Genomic DNA, 27,122 nt, shown 5'->3' on the forward strand with positions numbered 1-27,122 from the left:
GAGTACATGGAGGTTATACATTCTGAGTATTGCAACAACTGTATCAGGTTAGGCTGAGTGAGTGTGACTAGTTCAAGATCACCCTGTGAGGAGAATATTTTATTTGTGATTTTCAGTTATATAGTTTTACAGTCATTTTAACATTTCAAAACTCGACTTCCTTCCTCCTCTTTCTGCGGTTCCTTAAATTTATATTTATCATTTCCTGCATATTCTAAATTAACTTATTCTTTTATTCATCTACTTTAATTATTTATTGTTCATCTACTTTAATTATTTACTGTTATGAAACTGCAAGTTTTTACAATAATCCTGCCAATGTCTTAATCTGTTTATAGTTTGTAAATACTCAGTAAACCACTTCCATTTCTTTCTAAAAAGTTTGTTGTCTTGATTTCTTACTCTTCTGGTAAATTTTGCCATTTCTGCATAATCCATGAGTTTTTGTATCCAATCTTCTTTCATCGGGACTTCTTCTTCCTTCCATTTTTGGGCAAATGACATTCTTGCCGCTGCAGTCACATACATGAATAAATTTCTATACTGTTTAGGTATTTCTACCCCTATAATATCATTTGTTCCCTCCAAAATGTTTGAATAAAATTGTGTTAGAGTACAAGGAGGCCATTAATTACTTATTATGTTCCAGGCATTCTAATATACTTTTGTAGATCATATTTTGTTGAAGCACTTGTTCATTCAGAGTCTGATTGGAGTGGAGTTTTCCATTTATTGACTATAGTGGAGGTTTTTTCCTTGCATGGAAAAACAGTTTTGACACAGTCTTTTTGGGTTTTGTTTTCCTGTCTTGCACATGTGTATGTTGGGAGAGTTCCATGCTGCGTCAGTCAGTGGGATTATTATTACAGTGACCTCACAGATAAGTCTGCAAAAGCAACTACCCAACCCTACTCTGTCTGTATTTACTTTTTGAAGCCCACAAGGCAAAAGAACCAACTCTCATGAATCTTTGCTGTTCGGGGTTGCTTGAAGGTGATCATTATCTTACCTTATGTTCCAGGGACTACTTACTAGTCTGTGTCACAAGGGGCAGCTTACTTTCACCCTAAGAATGAAAGTTACTCAAGATAAGTGGGCTTTGGATTGCAGTCTTAATGTTTGCTGCTGGTGGTTGGCTGTATTTGATTGCCAGCGCTTAATCATCATCAGTGTCGGAGCCAGCGACAAATCTTTCTACCTAGCCTGTGTGCCCCAAATACATACAGAATGAAGCAGGGCCTGGTTATGCTCCATTGATGACAGATACAAGTATTCAACCGTTTGAGATTTCTAGGTACGGTACTGTGATTTTCATAAAAGTGTGGTAGGAATAGTAAGAAGCTCCTCTGCAGACTGTTTCAGACTGTTTCAGACTGGATCCACACATACATAGAGATCTGGTGGAGTAATCAGATCTTGGTTGGTTTCTCTGGTGGGTGCACTGCTGACTGCCTTGGATTTATGTAATGTAATGTTGACCTGTCCCCGCCCCATCCAGATAAATGGAAGCAGCGTTCTTGAAGCATGATTAAGTTTGCACCCAATCCAGTTTTTCTAAATTGCATTCCCCCCCCCCCAAGAAACGGAATTTGTGATTATTCCATTTTAGAAAACATGCAAACTCAAAACACATTTAAAACAAAATCATTGACATTTAGGAAATCAAAGAAACATTTCTAGTTTATATGTAACAAGCAACTCGTGTTTTCCTCTTGGGAATAGAAATCTAATAATGATTTTCAGCGAGAGTTTGGGGGGGGGGATGACTAATGGAATAGAGAACTACAAATTGAAATTATGCTGCTGCTTATTGCTTAATGCGAGAGTGGCCTATTTTAGGTACCCTGATTAGAGTTAATACTTATAATGTAAGCAGGACCCAGGCTTATGGCAGGGCTGATATACTTGCGCAGACAGAACATTTGTAGTAGCGTGGGACTGAATCCCACCCATAGCGCTTTGAAACTTAGAGTGTGTTTGCTCTCGAAACAGCAGCTTTACTTCAGCAACAAAGTATATAACAGGCAGGTGGCATCTCTCTTACTTTGTTGCACCCATTGAAGACTTCTTTTGCAACAAGCCTTGTAAACTTTTAATCCCTATCTACCATACAGTGTATATCTGTACTGGACTTGAAAGTGTCTTTATTGTTGATGCTTTCATTGCTAAATTGCTACAGAGTTTTAAAAATGGGAAGTGGTTCATAAACAAAATAAATTCAAATATCAACACGGGTTCTTCGCTGCCAGCGACATGAGATGTAAAATGGTGTGCCCATTTGGGCGGAATGGAAATGACATCATGCTCCTGTGGCGCATAGTGGCGGCAGAGGATTGATCACCTGCTTTTCTTTGCATGGATACTTGCAGTGGTTCTACACTGATTTCCCCCACCCCAACCTGCTCCATCCAGTGAGCAGATGTTCTGATGTTATTTCGACTTGGAAAGAGAAACTGAGCTTAGTTAACCATCATACAGGCAGGGTTATAATTATTCATTAAGCTCTTAAACTCGACAAATGCTATGCAAAGCATATTTGAAAAATACAAACAATCCTGCCTCAAGGCTAACAATAAAAAAAGCAAAGGTCATGTGTAAATAGCTTCTTAATTTAAGGACGCATATGTTTGAAGTGGCTGCTTATTTAATTTTCTGTCTTCAAATGAAGTTCTTGAATCAAACACGTTTGGGGTGAGGGAACCCTGACATATTCAGAAAAACCTCTGTGGAGTTGATGAGTGGGTGGGGGGAATGAAGTACATGACTAATAACTTGGTTTTCTTTTGATTTTGGAAAGGAAAAAGGAAAAACAGGTTGTAGGGATGTTCCATTAGTCATAATTAAATTTCAGTGTATTAATGGCAAACTGAAGGAACCAGATGAGAGGAGTCCAAAGGTCTGGTTCTACTCTTGAAGTGCTGTGACTCACACCAGTGGAGACGCAAGCCAAATGCAGAAGAGCTGCTCTTTTTTGCCATTTACCATATTTTTCGCTCTATAAGATGCACAGACCACAAGACACACCTAGTTTTTGGAGGAGGAAAACAAGAAAAAAATATTCTGAATCTCAGAAGCCAGAACAGCAAGAGGGATTGCTGCACAGTGAAAGCAGCAATCCCTCTCGCTGTTCTGGCTTCTGGGATAGCTGCAGAGCCTGCATTCGCTCCATAAGATGCGCACACATTTCCACTTACTTTTTAGGAGGGAAAAAGTGAGTCTTATAGAGCAAAAAATACGGTATGTATTGAAGTGCATTTAATATGTGATGGGTATTTTGTCTTTTTCAGGTACGATGGTGGATGATAGTAGAATACAGTGGTACCTCAGGTTACATACACTTCAGGTTACATACGCTTCAGGTTACAGACTCCGCTAACCCAGAAATAGTGCTTCAGGTTAAGCACTTTGCTTCAGGATGAGAACAGAAATCAGGCTCGGGCGGCGCGGCAGCAGCAGGAGGCCCCATTAGCTAAAATGGTGCTTCAGGTTAAGAACAGTTTCAGGTTAAGTACAGACCTCCAGAACGAATTAAGTACTTAACCTGAGGTACCACTGTATAAAATTAATTAGGATAGACATTCTTGGGGTTGGACATTTGACTTGTCAAAAAAAAAATCTGGTTAAATAATGATCAAGGGTGGAATTTAGTGTTGCGCTACATTGACCATTCTGTCTGAGCAAGCATATCAGCTTGCCAGATGGAACAACCCCCCTCCCCTCTCCCTGTACGCTGTTGGGGGGGGGTGTCATGAGACACACATACACACACACCAAGCCAATTTTAGGTGGTGTAGAAGGGAAAACCCCTTTCTGTAAATAGAAGCCCTTGTGCAAAGTTAGTTAGGTGGCTCCAGCCCTAAGAATTAGTGCTATGAAGACAAACAGAATCATATGAGCTGGTTTGATACTTAGGCTAATTATTAAAAGTAACATCTGTGAAACAATGGCATTCATTTAAAAAAATAAACCCCCCGGCTTCAGAGGTCCCAGAAGGCAGCAGAGGTTTAGCACCAGAGTTTTCCTTCTCAGTTTGTCATTTCCATTAATTTCATCGGGTCTACTCTGAATAAAACCTAATTGAATACCACCCATAGCTTCCTTCCCCACCCTTGATTTATCTCCAGAGCAGCACTGTGATGATTGACCCAATGCCGTCTAATGAAATGTTATGGCTGGGTGAGAATTTGAACCTTGGTGTATCCGTTTCTAATCTGACATTCCCCTGGGCCTTTGATGCTGATGACTGCTTGTGTTCCAGATTTTGCCATGGGAGAAGGTTTGTTAGTCTGCTAGGCTTGCACCTGAATGATAGGGTTAGGGTGATCTGCCCTCACTCCTGCTCCACTTAACAAATAACACCATAATGAAAATTTTAAAAGTAAACTGCAATCTACACAATGACATTCTTGGAACAATGCTTGGCTGCTCAGTTGACTGGCTGCCAACCCTAGCTTTGCCAGTCTTATATTATTCACTCTGCAATACTGTAAGTGCTTCTGTCCTGCTATAGAAAATGAGATGGGGAGCAAAATATAACCTTACATTCTCAACCGAGAATTATATGCTAAATTTGAGCTCCTCTAAAACCAGAGTCTTCAAAGATGGAGGGTATTAAAAAGAAGCTTGCATTCCCCTTATGAGTTTCTCCCTTTCACTTTAGTTTTTGTATGCCTTGCTTTGAAACCATAGGTAGGTAAACTGATTCAGCAACCACATTATGAACAGGTCTCATGATGCACAGGCTCTGTAAGGAATCCGATCTCATGGACTACTTAGCAACTTGCAGTGACCGACTCTTTTAAAATAAAGAAAAAACAGAGCAAGATTATTTTGACACAGGAATGCTTTCAGACTCAACACTTTCCATGGCTAACAACTTAACTTTCAATGTTCTTCCCCTCCTTCCCCACTTTCCCAGTTATTCTTATACATATATAGAAACATAGAATTGTAGTGTTGGAAGGGACCCCAAGGATCATCTACGTCAGGCATCTCCAAACTCAGCCCTCCAGATGTTTTGGGACTACAACTCACATCACCTCTAGCTAACAGGACCAGTGGTCAGGGATGATGGGAACTGTAGTCCCAAAACATCTGGAGGGCCGAGTTTGGGGATGCCTGATCTAGGTCAACCCCTACAATGCAGGAATATGTAGCTGTCCCATGCGGAATTCGAACCTGCAATCTTGGTGTTATCAGCACTATGCACTAACCGACTATACAATGTGACCTTGCTGATGGTCCGTAACAGGGCACATTAGCGGAGTAGTAAGCAGTGGCGTAGCATGGGGGGGGTGCAGGGGGGGCTGGCCGCACCGGGCGCAACATCTGGGGGTTAGGGTTAGGGGGCGCAAATTACTTGCCTTGCCCCGGGTGCTGACAACCCACGCTACGCCGCTGGTAGTAAGAAGGATAAGTGGTTCTTACATAAGAAAAATATTCTTCTAAATTTTTTTTCCACCAGCAATGTTGTGTGTCAGTTACTGTCAATTTCAGCTTTTAAAAGAAAAGCAAATTTAAAATTCAACATTAGCATTGCCCTAGCTTGGAAATGATGATTTTTCTTCCTCTTTTTTTTTTTTTTTTTTTGAATCAAAATAGCCTCTCTTTTATGTTGTAGCAGAACTTGCCATTTTGAGAAGAACTAAGGCAGCACTGTCTATTTTTGGTACCCTTTCATATGTGTGGCTTTTGGCATAAGACTTTGTGGCTGAGGATAAATACTCCTTGAGCAGATGTGATATAATTGGTTGAGACTTGTGTTTGGGAATGCTTTATTTTTAACTTCCCCCTTTTGGCCATTTAGAAAATTTTACGCTTCTGGGCAGAGTTCCTAAGTTTAACTTCCTAATTTCTGAGGCAGTTGTACATTGATATAACTACAACATGTTTTATGGAAAGAGGAAGCTCTGCTGTATACCCCTACAGGGTACCAGGTTAAAATGGACCTGGTCCATCCTCAAAATTTGTACAGGCCGGTTTCCATTTTACTCTTTTTTATGTCTTCACCCTTTTCAATCTGTTGGTGAGGTGATTGCATGGAAATCTTGGACTCTTCCTCACTTCCAATCCCCAGTGTTTCTATGTGGCCTTCAAAGGGTGGTAACACTAGCTTAATGCTGGGAGTTTGCAAACTGTTCTCTCTATATATTTACAGTCACCGCATGAAGCATTTGAACAGCTGTTGCGAGGTTATTACAAGACTTTTCATCTTTCTGCTTTTCAATGAGGCCAGCAGGGCAGGCAAGATAAAGTTTTTAATAAACTACAAGGGGGCATAGTTCCTATTTCTTTTTGCCACCTCTCATAAAAAATAATTGTGATATTGGATTGTAGTATTTGCATCCACACTTAAACCCCCTTTGTGTCTCTTGCCTTGAATTCCTAATCCTCTGGTTCCATTGGGCAATCATAATTTATTTTAAGGCTCAGAATTGTGTTGTATTTCAATCCAGAGTGACGAAGGCCTGTCTGAATGTTATAAATGCACCATAGTTGGCCACAGTGCAGTGATTAACAAGCTTTAGGCTTTCCTTGCTTTCTCAATCCATTTTTAATCATTTAAACCTATTATTTTGGTGTTAAGTTCAAAAGCTCTTTAAACCTTATACAGTATTGATTGCAGCTTATAATCTTGTTGTCCAAATGCATGATAAGAGTGAGCCTGCTTGATAGAATGGGCAGTTTCAAAACTTTAGCTATACAGAAATAATTATATGTTATAAAACGCAACTACATAAAGCAATACTGATATTTTAGGCCACATAATGTGGTTAATAAAAGGAAGTGAATATCTCAGGAATGGGGTGAAGGGCTAGTGACTAGTAAGATGTATATGTAACAAGAAGCTGTATTGTAATTTACATTGAATTCTTTAATTGTGAAGTCAATGGCTCTTTCAGACTTCCACTGACTTGATAAAAGGCTGAGTTATGTCCAACTCAGACGCTATTAATGAAATAGCTCTTTGGAAAACATTTATTTATTTTAAAAAAGCAGTTGAAATGATGGCTCATTGAGTACAAGATATTGATATTTGTACCTGAAGGAACTCCTTTAGTGCCAGGACTGCCACAGGGCAAATTTGATTAGTAGCAGAATTACACTGGCTCCATTTAAATTTTATTTATTTGTTAAATTTGTATACCGGCTGCCCTCCTTCCACAGATCTCAGGGTGGCTCACAACCTAAAAATACAATTGAGATGCTGTCAGAAATTGTCATTCTGTGCTGAGTTCTCCAGCATAACTAGGAAGATTGCTCATCACATGTTGTAACATCCTCCCATTGTGGATTTTCTCATGCAGCATCATTAATTGCCCCTGGCAAGGGCAGGAAAGCACATAACACAATGATGCCACAAAACAAAGTAACTGATCCTAAATGCTATGGGAAAGAAAATGGAGATACTGTATTGACTACATCATTGTGTTGCATGCAGTATATATTTCTGCCTTTGTTTGAGTTTAAATTATCATCATTCAGCTGAAACTCCGTACACTTAACCCCAAAGAAAAGTTACACTCAACAATTGGATAAATGTTCCTATGGCGGCCAGAGCAAACGCTGCTGCTTGGTCAGCAACCATGTCACTGCACACAGAAATTGCTAGATGCTATGCAGCTTGCCCTGTGATCTGGCTCCATGCCATCTCAGTAGCATACGGACGCTTGAATTATATTATATGAATTAGTTGGGATTGCCTTGATAACATCAGAACTACTCACAACGTCACCATTCGTTTCTAGTGTGGATTGTAACGACTTGAGCTTTCATAACTTGTTGAAATGTGATGGGGCTGGGCTGTTTTTTAACAGCTTTGTTTTGTTGTGTATCATAATTATGGATTTTTTTTAAAAAAATCTTTTGATGGAATTGCTTTATTGTATATCTTAATTACGTGTGGATCTTTTATAATTGATTTTATACTTGTAAACTGCTTAGAAGTCACTTTGACATGTAATCAATCAATCAATCAATCAGAGATGTGTGTTTTGCAGCTGCTATTATATCTCTGACATATTGCATGACTTGCTATTGGGTGCTATTTACAAACAAAACTAGTTGATTAGAACGTTCAGCCTTGTTAGCAATAAGTTAATGGATATGATGTTCTCATTTTTTGTTAAATTCTCCTTTTTTGGCTGTCTAAACTATCCTTGGTATGCCTTGGGCTTTGGGCCTGTTGGGATTTCATTAATAGCGTCTGAGTTGGACATAACTCAGGCTTTATTTTCTAATATCCACATTTTATGTTTACCAAGGGATGGGCTTAATATGATTTAGCTTGCTTCTAATTGTACTATGTATCTAAGCTATTTCCTCCATTAAAAGTCTTATCTTCCAAATGCTAACTTCAGTCAAGGATCATTAGTTTCCAAAGTGTCTCTTAAGTGCTTGGAAAGGAGCTGAAGTACCATAATATTTCATTTGGCTACAGCTGCTTGCTTATAATTTGCTCATTGTCCAGCTTAGAATCTTGAAGTTTCTAACAGTCATGCATGATCATTCTGAAATGAGAAAAAAGAAAGTGTTTGTTATGACTGCTTTAGTGTAAAGTAGTTAAGATCTGAGGGGCACCTTATACATCAAAATGGAATTGGTTCAGAAATAAATACTCAAAATGAGCATTGAAAATGTCCATTAATTGTTAATGACCTGAACTGATTTTTTTAAAGTCTGGAAGCTATGTTCATGGAGCCAGTAGGATATAATGACTAATAGGTTGGATAAGCCTAGTTTAAAAGCTGCTTATCTGTGAATGTGAGCCTTGGATCAGAGGATAGTAAGTTAAACAGTTTCACTGGAAGGCAGGGAAAATGAAGGATGTATTTCATAAGTAGGTGGCTACCATAAAACTTAAAATTGCTTAGCCAGTTAAAAGGATTCATATACACCTTGTTTTTCAAATGCACACACATCCATTTATTGGAAACCAAATTTCCAATAAGTTTTGTGTGTGGGTGGGTGAGTGATGAGTATTGGGCCAAAGTTGGCTGTTGTTCTGGAAACTTGACCTTCAATTTAGCTTCAAGCTCTGTACCCTTTTGGTGGTGTATGTGGTTTGCTATATATTGCACTCTGATGCCACAGTGCTGCAAAGGGAATACTTACAGACACGGGAACACACCCAGGTTCAGAAAATGGGTCATTACCGTAAATCACTCTAGTAGGCTACTGCACAAAGGAAAAACCTCTTACTATTCAGCAGCTAGCGAACCTGTTGGAACTTGTACATGCTTTGTACTTGCAAAAGATGCAACTGCTGTCTTTAGCAGCTACTTACCTTTTAGAAAATGGGATGCTCTGCGGTCTCTCACTGTTTTCAAAAATTTGTGCCATACTCACCCAGGTCAGGTGATCGGTGAAGCGTCAGCCTTTTCTAGACCACCAATATTGTGACAAGGGAGGACTGCGAGAAATTTGAGAAACATACAAGTATACTGAGGGGAGAATATTTGAAGGAGATTGGAGAACTCTTTGACTTAAAGGAGGGCACCCACCAATCTCAGCTATTGAAGGAGCAGTCACTGAACCCAGAGCATTTGCAACAGATTTGTGGTTCGGTATCCCCTCTTTGTTGGAGAGTTTGCTCTACCCTTGGTACCTATCTTCATATGTGGTGAGAGTGCCAGGTTGTTAGTAAGTTTTGGGGTGATGTTTCCTACACAATTTCAAACTTTTTAAATTTCACAGTGGTTGAAGATGCTGAGTTGCCTTTACTGCCACTCTTTAAGGGAATTAATAAAAAACATACTATTCAAACCATTGATGGTTCTCCACCTCGTGGCTGTTCTTATGGAGCTTAATTTTCTGTGGAAGAGAGATTGTCAATTAATTAGGCAAAATTGGCTTGGTAGAGTCTGGAAAACAGTGCTTGCTGAAAAACTAACACAGCATTGCTGAGTGGTTAGAGATGAAATTGAAAGAGACAGTTTTGATGACAATTTCCTTTTCTTGATGAACTCTTCTGCAGGGAACCCCAACCACTTGCTGCTCAGCATTTTTGTGGCGGGGGGGGGGGAGGTTATTTGTATTGACATGTGTTTTATGGGGGAGGGGAGCCACCTTATTTCTTTTTGACAATTGATCTTTGTTGGTGGTTTATGCTGGTGCAGTTTGGTTGCAAGCCTTATGGACTTTTTACTTCTGCTTGTTTTGTTTGTACTTCCTTAGCATGCGAAGGAGGGAAATGGCATTATGTTATGGAGGATGCATAGAGACTTCTTATCCTTCTCAGAATTTGTACATCCAAACTGTAGTGCCTTCCTTCTTGAAGAGTAGCCCCCATTCATAGTACACACTGGCAAGAAGAAAAATATATATGTGAAAGACTGAATAATCTAAGCCCCTTCTTTATTTTGTAAAATGAGCACTTTACATGACATGGATCCATGAATTAGAAGTCCAAATGTATTAAATGTTTTTTGTCTGTCTTAAAAGTAGAGGCTTAGATAGAGACAGAAAAAATGTGCCTACGTAGATGTTGCTGTGAAAGAAAAGAAAAAAAGAAGTATCATGATACGATTTTCCAGGTGGATGAGAAAGTCTCTCTCCCATAGGTGTACATTTTCTGTTTTTTTCTTAAAATCATATTCTGTTAATTTTTTTATGCTGCTTTGCAACTGTTTTAAAGCTGTTTTTATTAAATTTTGTACATCACATATGTGGAAGCAGGTTAATAAACAATACTAGTAATGTTGGTTATTGATATTATACACTTACGTTAGAGTGTCCAGTATATAATAAAGAAGTCAGTCATATTTTCACTTCCAGGCTCTAAAATTGAAAATGGATTTGAGTAAATTTCTGATTTCAGTAACTCTCTTCCCCTCTTTATTTTCAGATATGGGTTGAAACCAAATGACCAGATCTTGGCAGAGGAGAAACACAAAGAGCTGTAAGATATTAAATAAGTTTTTTCTTAAAATTGTGGTTTTAGAAGTATATGCTCCTCCTTTTTTAGCTGGGAAAGTTGCTCTTTTAAAACTATTTCAGAAAGATGTGGTCATGGTGAAAACTGCTTTGCTCTCTTGGCTGCTGCAGTTGTATGTCTGAATGCTGTCGTGTGTGTGAGGGAGAGAGGGGGGGGAGATGTTATTGCTTTCTAAAAGATGACATTTGAAATGTGCTCACAGACAATGAGTTAGATAATGAATTAAGATCAAATCTGCAAGCTAATAACTTCTGATGAAGAACTCTAAAACATTCTGGTTGGGAGGGCGGAAATATTGGATGACAGCAAGTTCCAGCAAAAACACACTAAGTGTACACAGCTTTTGCAACTGTTACCTTCCTTTGTGCTTGTAAGTATGGTTTTGCTAAAAAACTAAGTCCTGAAAACTAAGCCCACCTAATCCTGAATCCTGTTCTCACAGTGGCTATTAGTTATAATGTTAGAGCTACCCTTTAAATACTATTGACATCAATAAAAAGATATTTTGCAAAGTCAGATAATCAGTATCTAGCAGCTTCTGTTCTTAAACTTAAAATAGCATTGGCTCAAACCATGGTTGTGCTCTTTTGCCTGCCTTCCTCTTAGCTTCATAAACTCATTCCTGTTTGCAAACCATGGTTTGGCATGATGTCAAACTCGTCATTTCTGATTCTAGTTGGCTTCCTTTCTTAACAAAGCTTTGATGTTATGTTTGATCTGGACCTTGCTCTGCACAATGGGAAATAGCAAGGTCTGAAAGATATTTCAAATCTTAGATAAAATGTTAGCATTGTATCTTTCTACAGTTCGACTACTCTCAACTGCTAAATGTGCCGCCGCTATTACAATGGCACTGACACGTTGACTTACATGAAGGGGGCAGACTAAAAATAAAAGTACTGTTGGATGCAGTCATCTTAAATGGTGCATGTTATGGGGAAACTGGTAAAAGGAGAACTGTACTCCAGCTTTTATTTGTTTTGGAGTTTGGAGGATGACCTGTGTCTGTCTGGTTTTAAAAATACTCACATAAAATTATGTTTGTTTCCAAGTGCTGTTTATCGTTTCCGTAATGTGGGAGGAAAAGCCTCTGACTGATTCCTTGAACATTTTTTTCCATTCCTATTTGCAAGAATCCTTTCTTTAATACAGGCTTCACCACTCTTTCTTTAGCTGCCCATTCTGGTGGCTTCTCTTCCACTGAACGTAATAATTTAATGAAGATTCTTAAACATGATGATGGTAAATATAAATGTCTCACTTGAGCTCATCAGTTGTTTGGTGAAAATACTCTTTATACAGCGGTACCTCGGGTTAAGTATTTAATTCATTCCGGAGGTCCGTTCTTAACCTGAAACTGTTCTTAACCTGAAGCACCACTTTACCTAATGGGGCCTCCTGCTGCCGCTGCGCCACCGGAGCACGATTTCTGTTCTCGTCCTGAAGCAAAGTTCTTAACCTGAAGCACTATTTCTGGGTTAGCGGAGTCTGCAACCTGAAGCGTATGTAACCCGAGGTACCACTGTACTTCTATCAAGAAGTACAGTTTTACACCATAGAATGATTTATACTTTTTTTAAAACAACAGCAACAGCAACCCCACAAATGTTGCTGAATCTCTGTTACATCTTTTTCCTGAGAATATTTGAAGTGAACTTGAGTTGCATGTTTAAGGACTTTCAGTTCTAAAATTTGTTCTGTTGCAGCAATATATATAAAAAACCCGAGCTGAAAGAAGATAATTTATTCCCCCTACCTGCAGTTCTTATTTTGGACACATATAAAGTATTGTGCATGTGTCTGTGGAATATTTGTCCATTTGAAAGTGACCAAACTTTCTGTTTCATGCTGAGTTTTTGTTATTGCGGATCTGACCTCCTGTTTCTGTAATAAAATAAGCACTTCTATTTGTGAACAAAGTGTGCCTTTGAGGTTGAGCACCCTTCCTCTATAATAATATTGAAAAATTAACAGCTTTTTAGCCCTTTTAAAAGGTTATGGAAGGGTGTGAGTGAAAGTGCAGAAGTGATGGGGAGATCCTTTCCTCCTCCATATTGTGATGTCCTTTTTCTCTCTCTCCCCCCCCCCCCATTTCAGAGGGATGTGGTTAATTCTTGATTTCCTGTTCAATGAAGAATTATCTTCTTTAAAGCAAAAGGCTAAAGTTCCCAGCTTATTTCTGTGCCTTTTTAATACCTGGTTCTCAGCAAGCAATAATTGAGTAAATGAAGCTTTTGCCAACTTAGAGATGACTATGTCACAGACAATTGGTAACTTGCTGTATTATGTGACCCACACCCCTGGGTTGACCTATATATCCAAGTCTGGACAGCAGTGACACCCCCCACATCAATTTTGTGCATAGCTGGGGGGGTTTTAGGGGGGCACTTTTAGAGTATGTGAGGGTCATTCCTATGAATGTCTATATAATAAGCTTCATAGAGTTCAGAAGGACTTACTTCCAGGAAAATGTTCGTAGTAATGCAGCCTACATGCTTGTCATTTTTAAAACATGGGATACACAAAAATATGCCTTGGGCAAAGACAGAATGTGCTTACATGAGCAATACTCTGTCAGGGGTTGTAATTCCATCCCTCCCTCCTTCTCTCTCTCTCTCTCTCTCTCTCTCTCTCTCTCACACACACACACACACACACACACACACAATTTCACCAGGCAGATGCATGAGCAATGAGGCTTGAGCATCTCTTCATAAAGAAGTGTTAGTTAATCCCTTCATGTGGTGTTCTGGAAGCATTTAGGAGTACATATAACTAATTTGCACTTTGCCATGGCTTGCTAGGTGGCCCAGAGAGTTTCTATAGTGTCATGATCTTTGAAATTTAAAGAAAAAGCATTTAGAGTAGATAAAATTTTTATAGGGTTTTCAAAATGCCTACAAAATTGCCTGTTATAGCTGGAACGTGCCTGGGATGCGGTTCTTGGGCTGCCATGTGATTGACTCATGACTAAATGAGATAATAGTCTGGTTTGTTCCCCGTAAAGCTCAGTTTATAACTGAGGATGGATGTCTCTTTTTAGTACGTCAGCTTGGCACAGATGTGACTGAGATGCAGTAGCTCAACATCAGCACCTCACAGTCAAAGAGTTTACAGAAGCACTAGTGAGTGCTTCTTAAGAACAACACAGCCCGCTTAATCTGCAGGCATCCCTTTATAGATTTTGTTGTTCCATACTGCTTAAAAACACAGGGACGTGGGTGGCGCTGTGGTTTAAACCACTGTGCCGCTTGGACTTGCCGATTGGGAGGTTGGCGGTTCGAGGCCCCACGATGGGGTGAGCTCCCGTTGTTCGGTCCCAGCTCCTGCCAACCTAGCAGTTCAAAAGCACACTTTGCAAGTTTATAAATAGGTACCACTCCGGCAGGAAGGTAAATGGCGTTTCTGTGCACTTCTCTGGCTTCGCCAGAAGTGGCTTAGTCATGCTGGCTACATGAACCGGAAAACTGTCTGCAGAAGTGGACAAACACCAGCTCCCTCAGCCTGTAAAGCGAGATGAGCGCTGCAACCCCAGATTCGTTTGTGACTAGACTTAACTGTCAGGGGTCCCTTTATCTTTACTGCTTAAAAATGTTTACTGTCTTGTGTGAAACCCAAATGTGAGTGAGTGAGGATAGTACCACCAGAAAGAGGGTAGAAAAGCTTTTGGATTTTAAAGCAAAAACTTCCACTAAGCTCTTGAGACTTCAGTAAAAGACCTGTGCGGGAGGTCAGTTGCTTGCTAGATAGATGACATTCTTTCTCCATCCCTCCTTGTGGTAGCAGAGGATCTAGAGAGAAGAAAAACAAAAAATACATTTTTATCTTTTAGCAGAAGAGGGAATTTCCCCTAGCTACTCGCATGTGAAAGTGTAAACCCAACCAATTGTTTTAAACTGATATTGCTGGCCAGGAACCTTATCAGATTCCTGCCAGTCCTAAACACTTCAAAACACATGCTGAAGTGTTGGTATGCCAATATGTTGTTCATGACTCAACACTAGTGGAAGTGAAAGCCTCCCCTGTAGAGGATACTTGGAATTCTTGAATCCCTCCACAATTGATTTCTAATTGATCTTACACTTGCAATGTACTGTCAGTTCACTGTGTCAGGTTGCCAAGCCATGGAACAGCACCAAGAAACCAGATATGTCATCCTTTGAATTCTGCAGAGCACACATAGCAGATAGCAAATGTTTAAAACAGTTTCAATGCTTAGCATGTTGATTTTACTGTATTAATGATGTAAAACAAGAACTGCAAAGCTGTCACGGCTTTTGAAAAGCTTTCTGGAAGTACTTGTACTTGATAAAGCATACTTGCAGCTTTGTACGTTACAGCCCATGTGCAAAGACTGTCAAATGTTTGCATGCTGTGACTTTCTGCACGGGGATCATACCATTTGTGAGCCAAATAATCTCTGCGTGCCAGCTCTGCATGTATTGGCAGCCATGGGGCTGGTGTGGATGCTTGCTACAAATTTAGGCCATGGATATGATAAATTTTCTAGGTGGTTTTCAACAGCCTGTCTTGGTAAATTGTAGGTTATGAAAGTGGACATTAGTGGAGAGGAAATGAAAATACTGTTTTGAGAATAACAGCAAAAAACCAGTCACAATTTCAGTAAAAATAATAATTGTGGAGTACATGGAGAGTAGTGCTTATAAAGAGTGTATCTTGCAGCCTGATTCTAACAAATTGTTTTGGCTAAGCCTAACTTTGTATAAGGGATGCGGGCGGCGCTGTGGTCTAAACCACTGAGCCTCTTGGGCTGGCCGATCAGAAGATCGGCGGTTCGAATCCCTGCCACGGGGTGAAATCCTGTTGCTCGGTCCCATATCCTGCCAACCTAGCAGTTCGAAAGCACGCCCAAAAGTGCAAGTAGAAAAATAGGTACCGCTCCGGCGGGAAGGTAAACGGCGTTTCTGTGCGCTGCTCTGGTTTTGCCAGATGTGGCTTAGTCATGCTGGCCACATGACCCAGAAAAACTGTCTGCGGACAAACGCCGGCTCCCTCGGCCTGTAAAGCGAGATGAGCACCACAACCCCAGAGTCATCTGCGACTGGACTTAACTGTCAGGGGTCCTTTACCTATACCTTTTTAAACTTTGTATAGAATTGGATTGCCAATGGTGTAGCTTTATATTTCCACTGGAAAAATTAACAGGTGTGGGTGGGTGTTACTTTTTTTGGTTTTTTTAATAGCAAGTATGCCCTCAAGATTTTCTTCTTTTCTATAATTCTCATCAACCATAGTCAGCACAATTGGAGTTGTGGTTAAAAACATCTGGAGGGCAACAGATTAGGAAAGGTTGGTGTAGCTAATAGCATGTGAAAATAAGCTTGAAAACACACGAAATCTCAGATTCAGGGCAGTGTGGTGTGGAGCTGAGGTAGATTTCTGGTGGTCAGAGGTGGTGCTTCAGCGCTCTGAATAATTTTTCCTTGTGGGTATCAGAAAGAGATTACACAGGTTTGTTACAACCACTTTGTTCAAATGGCAAAACTTGAGCCACCTTTTGATGTTAAATTTGGATTTAGTTCTTTATTACAAAATGTGCACAGCTCTGTTTATAAGCAGATAGTGTTGTTATGAGAAATATATTGAATGGTACTTCACTCAATGTAGTGAAGGAAGGTACACATCCAAAATGCATTCTGTACCTATTTTGGTGTAGCAGCTATGTGTCTCCCCCCTTCCCAGCAGCATATCTTTGCACAGGTAGATTCTATCCTACGCAAAGGGGGTTCTGGCAAAAGCATTGGCAGGAACTGAGAGATTTCTGTCTGTTGGCAATGGAGGACAAAAGCTCTTAATATATGTCTTACATTCTGGACTTTTAATTCCTGGATTGAATTAACCTATGAATGAAACTGAAGTTTCCTGCAGCTATGATTGGCTTATTCATCTTGCTGCTAACTGTAGGTTTTCCCCTGCCCATGCACTTTTGCAGTGCCCGAGCTGCTGAAAAAGAGACGCATATTATTCTGGTTCATTTCTTTTAATCAAATCTTGCTGTGCTGATTGTGCAAATGCACAAGTTAGACTTTTGAAATTGCAGTGTAGTTTATTTTGAAACTAATAAACTACAGTACATAGATGATGCCACTAGAGGTCATGATGTACATTTGAAGTGGAGTTGATTTGTGTATGCTTTTCAACTGGGAGACAGGATATTGCACTGTGACCTTCTGCCTACTTGAATATTTCACATCAGCTAACACGCCCCCCCCCCATATACACCATATAGTGCATATATTCCCAGGCTCATTCCATTGCACTTTAGTTTGGAAAATGATGACTGAAAGCTGCCTTTTTGTTTCCTTTTTGTTTACGGTTTATTTCAAAAGTGTGCAATTGTAAACTTGTCTGCTTCGTACTGGACAAGATCCTGGCTTGTTAGAATAAAAGTGCAAGGGTTACATAACCTTGGATTGGTAGTTTCAGTTCAAGTCTGTTTCTCCAAAAAAGGAAACCTGAAAGGTGCTCTCAGAGCTGCTTTAGCACTGAGCTGTGAATTGGGAAGTTCAAGGTTCAAACTTTACCACTGCCATGAAATCACTATATGATTTTAGTTCAGCTCATAGGTTAGATTACTGCAATGCGTTCTGTGTTTAGCTGTCTCTGAAGACTGTTTGGAAACTTCAAGTGGTGCAGCTTGCATACTGGTTTGAGCATATTACACCGATTCTGGCCTGACTGCACTGGATGACAATTAGTTTCTGGGCCCAATTCAAAGTGCTAGCTTCGACCTATAAAGCCTAAAATGGCTCAGGACCATAATACCTCAAGGTCCACCTCACCAATATAAACCAACCCCAAACCTGCAGTCACCAGAGGCACTTTGTCTTTAAATACCTGGGGTAGCTCAGTTGGTAGAGCAGTATTATTATTTATTATTTATTGAATTTATATACTGTACCACCCTATACTTGGAGGTCTCAGGGCGGTTCATGAGACTCTTAATCTCAGAGTGATGGGTTTGAGCCCCACGTTGGGCAAAAGATTCCTGCATTGCAGGGGTTTGGACTAGATGACCCCTGGTGTCCCTTCCAACTTTACATTTTATTATTCTTCATGTGTCCCCTCCACAAGAGGTCAGAGGGTGACAATATGAAAACAGGCCATTTCTGCAGTAGCTTCTAGTTTGTGGAATGTTCTCCCCAGGGAGGCTTGCCTGATTCCTTCGTTACATACCTTTAGGCGCCAGGCGAAAATGTTTTTCTATAACCAGGTCTTTGTAAAAGGCGAAAGATTTATACCATCTGAAGAGAAACCAGAGTATGTCTTTGGCTGATTAAACAATCTATGGTATTTTAAATGTGTTTGTGGGAGGGGGCTTATTTGTTTGCTTTTGTTTGCTTTTTGTATGTTTTTTGTGTTGTAGTTTTTAAATTTTATGTTGTGCCCTGCACTGTGATCTTTGGATGAATGACAGTATACAAATTTAATAAGTAAGAAATAAATATCTCTACCAGTCTTACATCTGCAATATGGGGATAATAGCGACCTATCTTACAGGGTTGATATACAGATTACTATGGGAATATTTGTGACATGGTTTGTAGCTTTACCTAACTGTAGAAACTCATCCTATTTTGTTCCTTCCTTCTGCCCTGGCAAGATTCCTTTTTTAATAAAAACAACAGAAGAGAAAGGCTTCAAGATGCACTGGAAGTAAGCACCTTATTAGACCCCGAGCATTCTGACTGTGAAGACTTTTGCCAGAGGCATTAGGAAAAATATAATTTCATACATTCATTTGGATAAAGTACTGTTTTCAAAAATATCTCCCCAGGACATCGCTGGGACAGGCCCAATGTAGCTTGTTCTTTCCTCCGTTTATCAACATCTTGATGTATCACTCACTATATGGCAATGTTTGGCTGGTGAAACATTGCAATGTTGAAATGCTGCTATCGCCACCCCTAGTTACAATCAAGTACAGCATCACTGTAGTGTTGTGATTTCTGTACCCATGTTCAAGACACCACCTCAGAGTTTACCTTGCCATTTTTCTCCAGAAAAAGTAAATCAGAACATTTTAAAAAGCTAAACAAAAACAGAAGCCCATGGTTTAATTGCATGTTTGCTTTCATGGTTAAATGGCAAGTTGCTACACTTAGGAAGCTGACGTAGTTAAAAAAAGTGTAGACAGCTATGGTTGCATTGGACACTGGGGACTAATAAATATGGAGCCAACAGCTGTTAGCATAGGAGCATTCAGATTTTGATGCAGATATTGCCACACTTATTTTGTGTCTCAGAAGAAACAGGTCTTTGTGATGTTTCTGTAAAGCAGTGGAAAGATGGGCAGCATTATAAGAAAATGTTTTTATGTATGAATGACATGTTTGGCTGATGGGAAGCAATTATTCTTAACTTAAGCGTAACATCCTCAAACAAGGCCTAATTTGTGCGGGGGTTGGCTCCCTCTGTAGTATTTGTTTAAAACTGCAGCCTGTCTTCTTGACCTGCGTTCAAACTACTCCCTTGCAGAAGATCTCAATTGTCTTTTGTGCTGTGTTATCCCAAACAAAACGGCCAAAGAAAAAAATCAGCTAGTAGCAGTGTTTCTTGAGCTGTAAAATTGAGAATGTTCATCACGGTCAGGAAAAAAAAAATTGCCTGTGATGCCAGGAGTGACAGTTGCACATCTGGGAAAGCACCTACTCATGGCTACGACCGGGATCAAGTTCCTACAACAACCCAGGATTCCAGCCCAGACCTGTTTTCTCTTGCTCATTTCTTAACCCCAAACAGCGAGAGAGAGATTTATTACTTGCTGAAGAAAGAAGCACCCTTTATTGCTGTCACTGATGACACCACTGCCTCTGTTTACTCTGCACGACTAGGGAAAGCACATCCCTGCATCACCTAGTGGCCAAGGTACAAGCCAAATTCTAAGATTATTCTCTTCCATCACTCTGATCTTCTCCACTAATGTTCTCCAGCTTTACCAGCCCTCCTCTTCCTTTCTTTGTCTCCATCTTCTCATTTTTGGTCTCCATCACCAGTTCTCTTCTGTTGTTCCTCCTTGGTCTCTCCGCCCTCCTCCCTGTTCTGCCACCATTCAGGATTTAAATGCTTTTCACCTAATTAGCAACCACACACCTTTCAACATTCTGAGCTGCAATGGTCTCTTTTGTTTCTTTCTGGGCCAGTATTCAAGTCACTATTCCCCCCCCCCCCCATTTCTTCCAACTGTATTCTCTGTAGAAATGTGCACTTGAAATTTGCATCTGGTTTCCATGATTCAGCACTAGTTTATGGTGGTTTCCCCCACCCTATCCTATAATGCTCCCATTCTAAAATGACAGGACCATCAGTGCATTAGTTGTCTACCCACTGGGCTGGCATTTGTTTGTATTTTGCAAGATGGAGGTTTTTAAAAGAAGTTTGGATAGCTTTCTGTCAGGGATTCTTTAGCCATGATTCCTGCATTGCAAGGGATTGAACGAATGACCGTGGGACCCACTTCCAACTCTACGACTCTATGCTTCTACGTCATTGGTGCAATAATAATGCATTAGTGGTGGGTTTATAATGGACTGTCCAAACACCATTCCACTCTATTAGTTGTTCTGCGATACTTTCCAGTGTTACTGCATTATTGCCATCCGGAAGAGCTGTCTTGCACTATAGTGCAACAAAAGTGGGGACCCCCCCTCACCCTGAACATCTGTGGTATAAGAAGTTACAGCATTTCAGAAAAAAGCTACAGGACTTGCATTGATTGGGAACAAAGCAGTCTGACCACCTTGAAAACTTTGCAGGCACAAATAGTATTGAAAGCAAGATTGGTTGCTATCCATTGGTATCCGAATGGATACCATCCTGAGCACATGTAATAATGAGTGAACAGTAAAAAGGAGATCTGGAGGGTCTCTGTTACTAGAATTGTATGGTTACAGCCTCCCTCTTTTTATAACTAAAACATCCTTGGCCAAAAAACATTCCCCTTATGAGGAATCTGTTCCACTTCTCTTGGACAGGGACTCTCACCTGAAGAATTTCATGGGGCATTAAAAAAAAAAAAACTATAGTATGCACACAAAGAAGTGAAGAAGGTAAAAAAGACCAAACCTAGCCAAAAAGACCAAACCTGGTACCCAGGAGTTGCTTACTGTTAGGTGCAGGATACAGCTAAAACTATTTCAGCATATTGGCAGTCCACAAGCCAGCCTAGATGATATTTTTTCTCTTGCAGGCTTTGAGAATCAGGGTTGTCCTTTCTTCCAGACTGTCCTCTAGCCCAGTGTTTTCCAACCTTGGGCCTCCTCCAGCTGTTTTCAGACTACAACTCCTTGACCACTGGCTTGCTAGCCAAGGATGATAAGAGTTGCAGTCCAAAAACAGCTGGAGACCCAAAGTTGGGAAACACTGCTCTAACCTAAAATGACCAGTCTGCAGCAACAGTGGACTGCCTAACAGAGACATAAGCATACAATGTTTCTGTAGATGTGCAACATACTCATTGAAACCACTTCAATTAATTAATAATGTGTTGGCTCCTTGTACAAAAGCTCATCAGCTTTGAGCTATGTTTCACCTGGATCCCTGTACTTAACATAAATCCCTTTAGTTTATCTCAACTCTTTTAGGATGATGCAGTTGCTAAGTCGCCAGTGAAAAATAGAATGCAGTCACTTTGAATGAATGTGAATAGACCGCCACTTGATGGTGCTGCTGTTATGCAATTTGTTTAATGTGGTCACCATGAAATTAAATTGAAAAAGCTGTGTAACACGAGACCTGCTAAAAGGAAACCTGATGATATTGCACCACTAAACCACAGGGAAAATAATTCATTGCTACCCCCATTCAATCTGTTCGGGTTACACAATCTGCAGAGCTCAAATAAGGATCATAAAACAGATCTTTAAAATAAGCTTGGCAGGAAGCCTGCCATTCTACAACATAGTCACTTTAATAGTGATGGCATGCCTGGAAAAAGGGACATGCACCCAGTCAGCTCTGTAACATCTGCATATTCATATGATGTCTAATTATCCTCAAAGAGATATTGTTATTGAAATTGTCACTTGGAATGCCTTTCTAACAAGGATGCTGTCTTTTAAAACAGCAGGGAGTGCATCATTATCTACCTATTACATTTTTTGGTAAAAAGTTTTCACTCCTTTATGCAAATATAATGCACTGCACCATACAGATGAGAAGGTAAATAGGCTTTGAAAGCCCTTCACTTTTTAAAGTAAGAGAGAAAGATGTGTTCTCAATATAAATTTGCATTTCAAGACGTAAGCAATTATATGAAAAGGTGTGCTTCCATCTGAAGGCTGCAGTTTAATAATAGGGTAGGGATTGAGAAGCAGAATTGTATATCTTTTGGAATACAATATGGGAAAAACTGAAATGTACTTCACTTCCCACAGAAGCTGAAGCTTGCTAATATTATGATTTACACTCCTTTTTATTCTCTTTTATTTTGATTAGTTTACATTTTATTTTTAAGTGCTCAACTGTCTGATTTTGATGGCTAGAATATATTGCAAAGTGTCTTGTCTTTTTTTTTTTTTTTTTTTTGTATGGGATCCATTTTGAATGCCTTGAATGAAAAAGTAAAGACTCCACAAACCACACTTTTGTGGCAAAATTGGAAGAAGAACAAAGGGGCTGCTGTAGTCAGTCATCACACATAATGTGACCACCACAAAAAGGAAATACATTTCCTGTTTGGTTTAAGAGGGTATTTTTTGTTTAATGAAGACAATGGAGAGGGAAAATGGCTCAGCCACCTCATGCTTGTGCCAGTCTTTTGTTCCACTTGCAAGCTTTATTTGGGAGGCATTGAATTGATTTTCTGTTACAAACCAGCACTTCGTATACTGGTTATTCAGCTAGAGTTCTGAATTACACACTGAATTATCAACTGTAGTTCAGTCCAGTAGTTATGTTAAAGAAAGTTCTGGGGATTAGGTGCCTTGATGGGCCAGCCCAAGCAACGCCCTTTGAAGTTTGTAATTATGCAGGGTTAGCTTGTTCAGTGCCCTTTTCCCCAGAGCAACCAACCAGATGCCTACACAAAATTTGCAAGTACGACATGAGCACGATAACCCATTGTTTCTCAGCAACAAGTATTCAGAGGATTGCAGTAGGATCATGTCTTGCACAGGGGTTATGTTCTGGGGATGACACACATATGGAGATGGCACACTTATATGCAAAAATATATATGCAAAAACATGTATACGCAAACCACCCCCACACGAGTATCCCTATCTTTCCAGAGCTATGTGCCAAGCGGGCCTTCCCCGCAAAGCAAGGCAAAGAGCTTAAAAGCTCACTTGTCTTGTATACCAGGCTCTGGGATGCTCTCGTGAGATCTTGTGAGGCCATCTGAGTTTCCCAAGATCTTATGAGAGCAGCCCAGTACCCGGTAAGTGAGGCAGAGAGCTTAATAGCTCTTTCTGCACTGAGAAAGCCCTCTGCAAAAAGTGTTTTTAAGCTCTCCGCCCTCTGTGTGTGTAATTTGTGTGGTTTCATCTGGCCAGCCGTCATCTGCCTAAAGTTGAAATCATGCAGATTAAATGTGCATACGTTTCAATCGTATTGTATTGGTATCATAAGTAGCTGTCATTGAAAACTTTATCTACCCAGGGATTTTGTCTAATTTCCTTTTTTGGCACATCTTGTGTGTCATGGAGGTCCTGATGCTTTCCAAATACTGATTCTTCTCTTTTTCAAATAAACCTTTAATGCCGAAAGCTTTTTATATTGTACTATTACATTTATTGACTTGCTCCATATTCATCTCTCCTAAATCTTCTGTGAAATTTGGTTGTGATTAGTACATATATATATACAATACTACATGAGTGTGTTTATATTTTTTTTTGCCATGGCAAATGCCATAGGACCATTCCTTGAGCAGATGTTCACTCCTTTCTTACTCAAGCTCACATTGGTTGCCTATGCAGTGGGATAAAAGAGAGTATCATTTACTCCATAAAACAGGATGCAATTCAGTTGCCTTTTATATCATGCAGGATAACAAGGGGGGCCAAAGAAAATGAACGAAGGGTACACCATAGATTGCATAATAATGGTAGAGTCTAGGGTTAACGTGGGGTTTCTGTTTCCACTTGGAAATATACATTTGCTCCTTTTCAAAGTGGTGCAAGCTGAATGGTTCAAACTCGGTTTCCAGTAGCACTGCTCAAATTCCAGATGTGTCTTTTGCAGGTATTGCAGGACACTGGGGGCTCACCTGATCAACAGTAAATCTTGACAAAGTGTGCAGATGTGTGATCCACAACAGCTTCTGATGATGTTGTGGACTGGAGAAGTATCAAAAAGAAGCAAAAGATCAAACATGCTAAAATTGTAGTGGAAAGAAGCCCATTTAGATAAGCTCAAATAACTGTGGATGGAAAACAGCTATTAGTGATGTTCCATAAAGACTTGTGCAGGGGTTCATCCTGTGCTATAATAGGTAGATTGTTTAGCAGTTCTTCTTGTTCTTCTTGCAGAAGAGCGTCTTCTGATATAGTTTTCATTTCTTTCATACAGTGCTGTAGATCGAGGTACAAGACTTTTCGTGAACCAAAGAGGTCTTCTACTTGTGGAGGGCATTTTTTAATCCAACACTGTGTGTGTGTTTGTGGTCATATTTTTTGCTTCAGTGGGTTCCCACCATTTAATGACTGGAAAAATACTGTAGGTTGTAACAAAAAGTTAAATCAGCTGAAAGGTAATAATGAAGTTAGTGAGGATTTGGAAGTCTTTGGAATTTGTAGGAGTGCTACTACGTTTATCTTCATTAAACAAGAGTAAGAAATCAGTTTAAAGTATTTAAACTTTAGTAAATGCGTCTCTATGTATCAGTGTGTCTGACGATAAAGCAACAGTGGACATAAGGTTCCCTTGGTTTCAGTTTTGAGCTTATAATAGTGTTGAGGTCATTGATAAACCAATTTGATTGGCTTTGTAATAGTGAGAATGCTTATAGTAAATTGCATGCATCAAATTGACTTGAAAGTGGTCTGTTAGTAGCATTGATTCAAACTGCTAGAAAATTTATCTAAATTTAATAATTGAATAATAGAAACTGGTTCCTCATACTTAGAGATAATTTATTTAGCTCAAGTGGGCTACAGGAGTACTTGGATGGGAAAGTAAATTATGGAGCCAGAGCTGTTACTAGAACAGGAGAAAGTACAGTTGCAATAAAATTACGGAATGAAAATACATAACATATAGATATAAAATTGCCTTGTACTGAGCCAGACTATTGGTTCCTCTAGCCCAGTGCTGCCTGCTGTAACATGAGCACTCCCAAATCATCAAGCGGTGTTATTTTGCAGCCATTTCAAACGGAAGATTTAGGGGTTGCATTTGAGATCTTCTGTTCTACTACGTTGCTGTGGGCTTGATGCTGTAGTGGAACCCAGTCACAAAGAACCCTCCAAGCTATAAGCCTCAAGGCTGGCTTTCTGCAGGGGTGGTCATCATAACCCCTGAGGACCTTAAGAACCAGGACTTCAGGTCTTGTTCACAGGTCCAGGCAACCAACTGAAGTAAGAAAGCCAGAGACGATGGTGCCTTTGAGACTCTTCATTCTGCAGGGTCAGTGCGCATGAGAGGTAGATCCTCCCAGAGAGTATGTAAGTTGAAAGCAAGCATGCACAGGAACAAGTCTGCTCAGTGGGACCTGTCCAGGGTCCTGAAAAATATTGGTTTTTTTAAAGATTCTCGATCCAGGATTAACTCCTCCTTGTTTACCTGTTCTCCCCATCTGTCATGAATTTCCATTCCTGTATGTTCGTGACCTTTGGGTAAAGTGCCATGTGGAGTGAATGTTACTGACCCTCTTAATTTCCCAATGATGGTTTGATTGGGTACAAATAACAAGTATCTAATTCCAGCAGTTTTTATTTTGACAATAGACTGATGAAATGGACGTTTGAGAAGTTCCTTAAGATTTACTGTCCATGATATGGAACCTCAGCTTTTGGCCATAAGTATCAGCATCTCATGTGATGAGTTTTGGCAAACTGTATTGTGCAAATTGGACATGAGAGCTTATCTTTATATACTAAATAAGGTGGTAGCATTTTGAATTACACTGCTTCAGATTGAAGGCTGGGGACAGGCACGCATTCTTGAATGTTCTACCAAGAAAAGCTCCTTGCGTGCAGTGAATGTCAGGGAAAGGGGCATGCTAAATATTTACCCCTGACATGCTATATGCAGCAGCCTCGGGATTGGTATTCAAAATTATTATTATTATTATTAAATTTGTATACAGCCCTTTATCCGTAGATCTCTGGGTGGTTCACAACATAAAAATACAAGATAAAAACACAAAATAGATAATAAAACAAAACCCATAAACCAGTAACCCCCACAAACACATATAAAAGGGTATAAACCTGCTTGAAAAGGGATGCTTTTGCCTGGGTGCCTAAAAGTATATAATGAAGGCACTAGATCAGCGGTTCTCAACCTGTGGGTCCCCAGATGTTGTTGGACTACAACTCCCATCATCCCTGAGCTCTGGCCTTGCTAGCTACGGGTGATGGGACTTGTAGTCCCTAGGGAGAGCATTCCACAAACGGAACCATTGCAGGAAAGACCCATTCTCATGTTGTCACCCTCTGGACCTCCCATGGAGGAAGAAAATGAAGAAGGGCCTCAGATGATGATTGCAGAGTCTGGGTAGGTTGATAGGGAGAGAGATGGACCTTGAGGGATTGTGGTCCTGAGTTGTTTAAGGCTTTATAGGTCAAAACCAGCACTCAGAATTGGAACCAGAAACCAATTGGCTGCCAATGCAGTCGGGCAACCTGGCCATTGAATTCTGCACCAACTGAAGTTTCTGAACCAACTTCAGAGGCCAGCCTTACATATGATCTCCTCCTACAGACCCTTAGTCTACCACCTTGTTTTGTGTTCTGTAGAGATCAGTTCTGAAACTACTGAAATTTTGGAACTCTCTCTACCATAAATGTTTTTATTGTAAATGAAGTTGCAGAAAACTATTAGTAACACAATGAATGAACACAAAACAAGGCATTTTGGACAACTGGAATTGACAGAAGGCTACTCAAACATAAACATCAAACATGTAATTGCCTTTTTTCTAGTCACTATCCCTAGGGGGCACTTATTTCAGGCATGCTGAAGTTAGCATGTGGACAATTTTCCATTTTCTTAATTCAAA

General features: G+C 40.0%; 1 protein-coding gene across 2 annotated transcripts in view; it reads left to right on the forward strand.

The window, feature by feature from the left end:
* The window catches only part of ADK (adenosine kinase), a 198,334-nt gene that overhangs the window by 16,890 nt on the left and 154,322 nt on the right, over positions 1 to 27,122 (forward strand). For both annotated transcript variants that reach the window (XM_079975325.1, XM_079975324.1), the window contains exon 3: positions 10,847 to 10,900. In XM_079975325.1, the coding sequence (XP_079831451.1) occupies positions 10,847 to 10,900 (54 nt within the window). The remainder of the gene's footprint in view (positions 1 to 10,846; positions 10,901 to 27,122) is intronic.

This window comes from Podarcis cretensis (genome assembly GCF_951804945.1).
Source record: "Podarcis cretensis genome assembly, chromosome: 5".
In the NCBI taxonomy this organism is placed as follows: domain Eukaryota; kingdom Metazoa; phylum Chordata; class Lepidosauria; order Squamata; family Lacertidae; genus Podarcis; species Podarcis cretensis.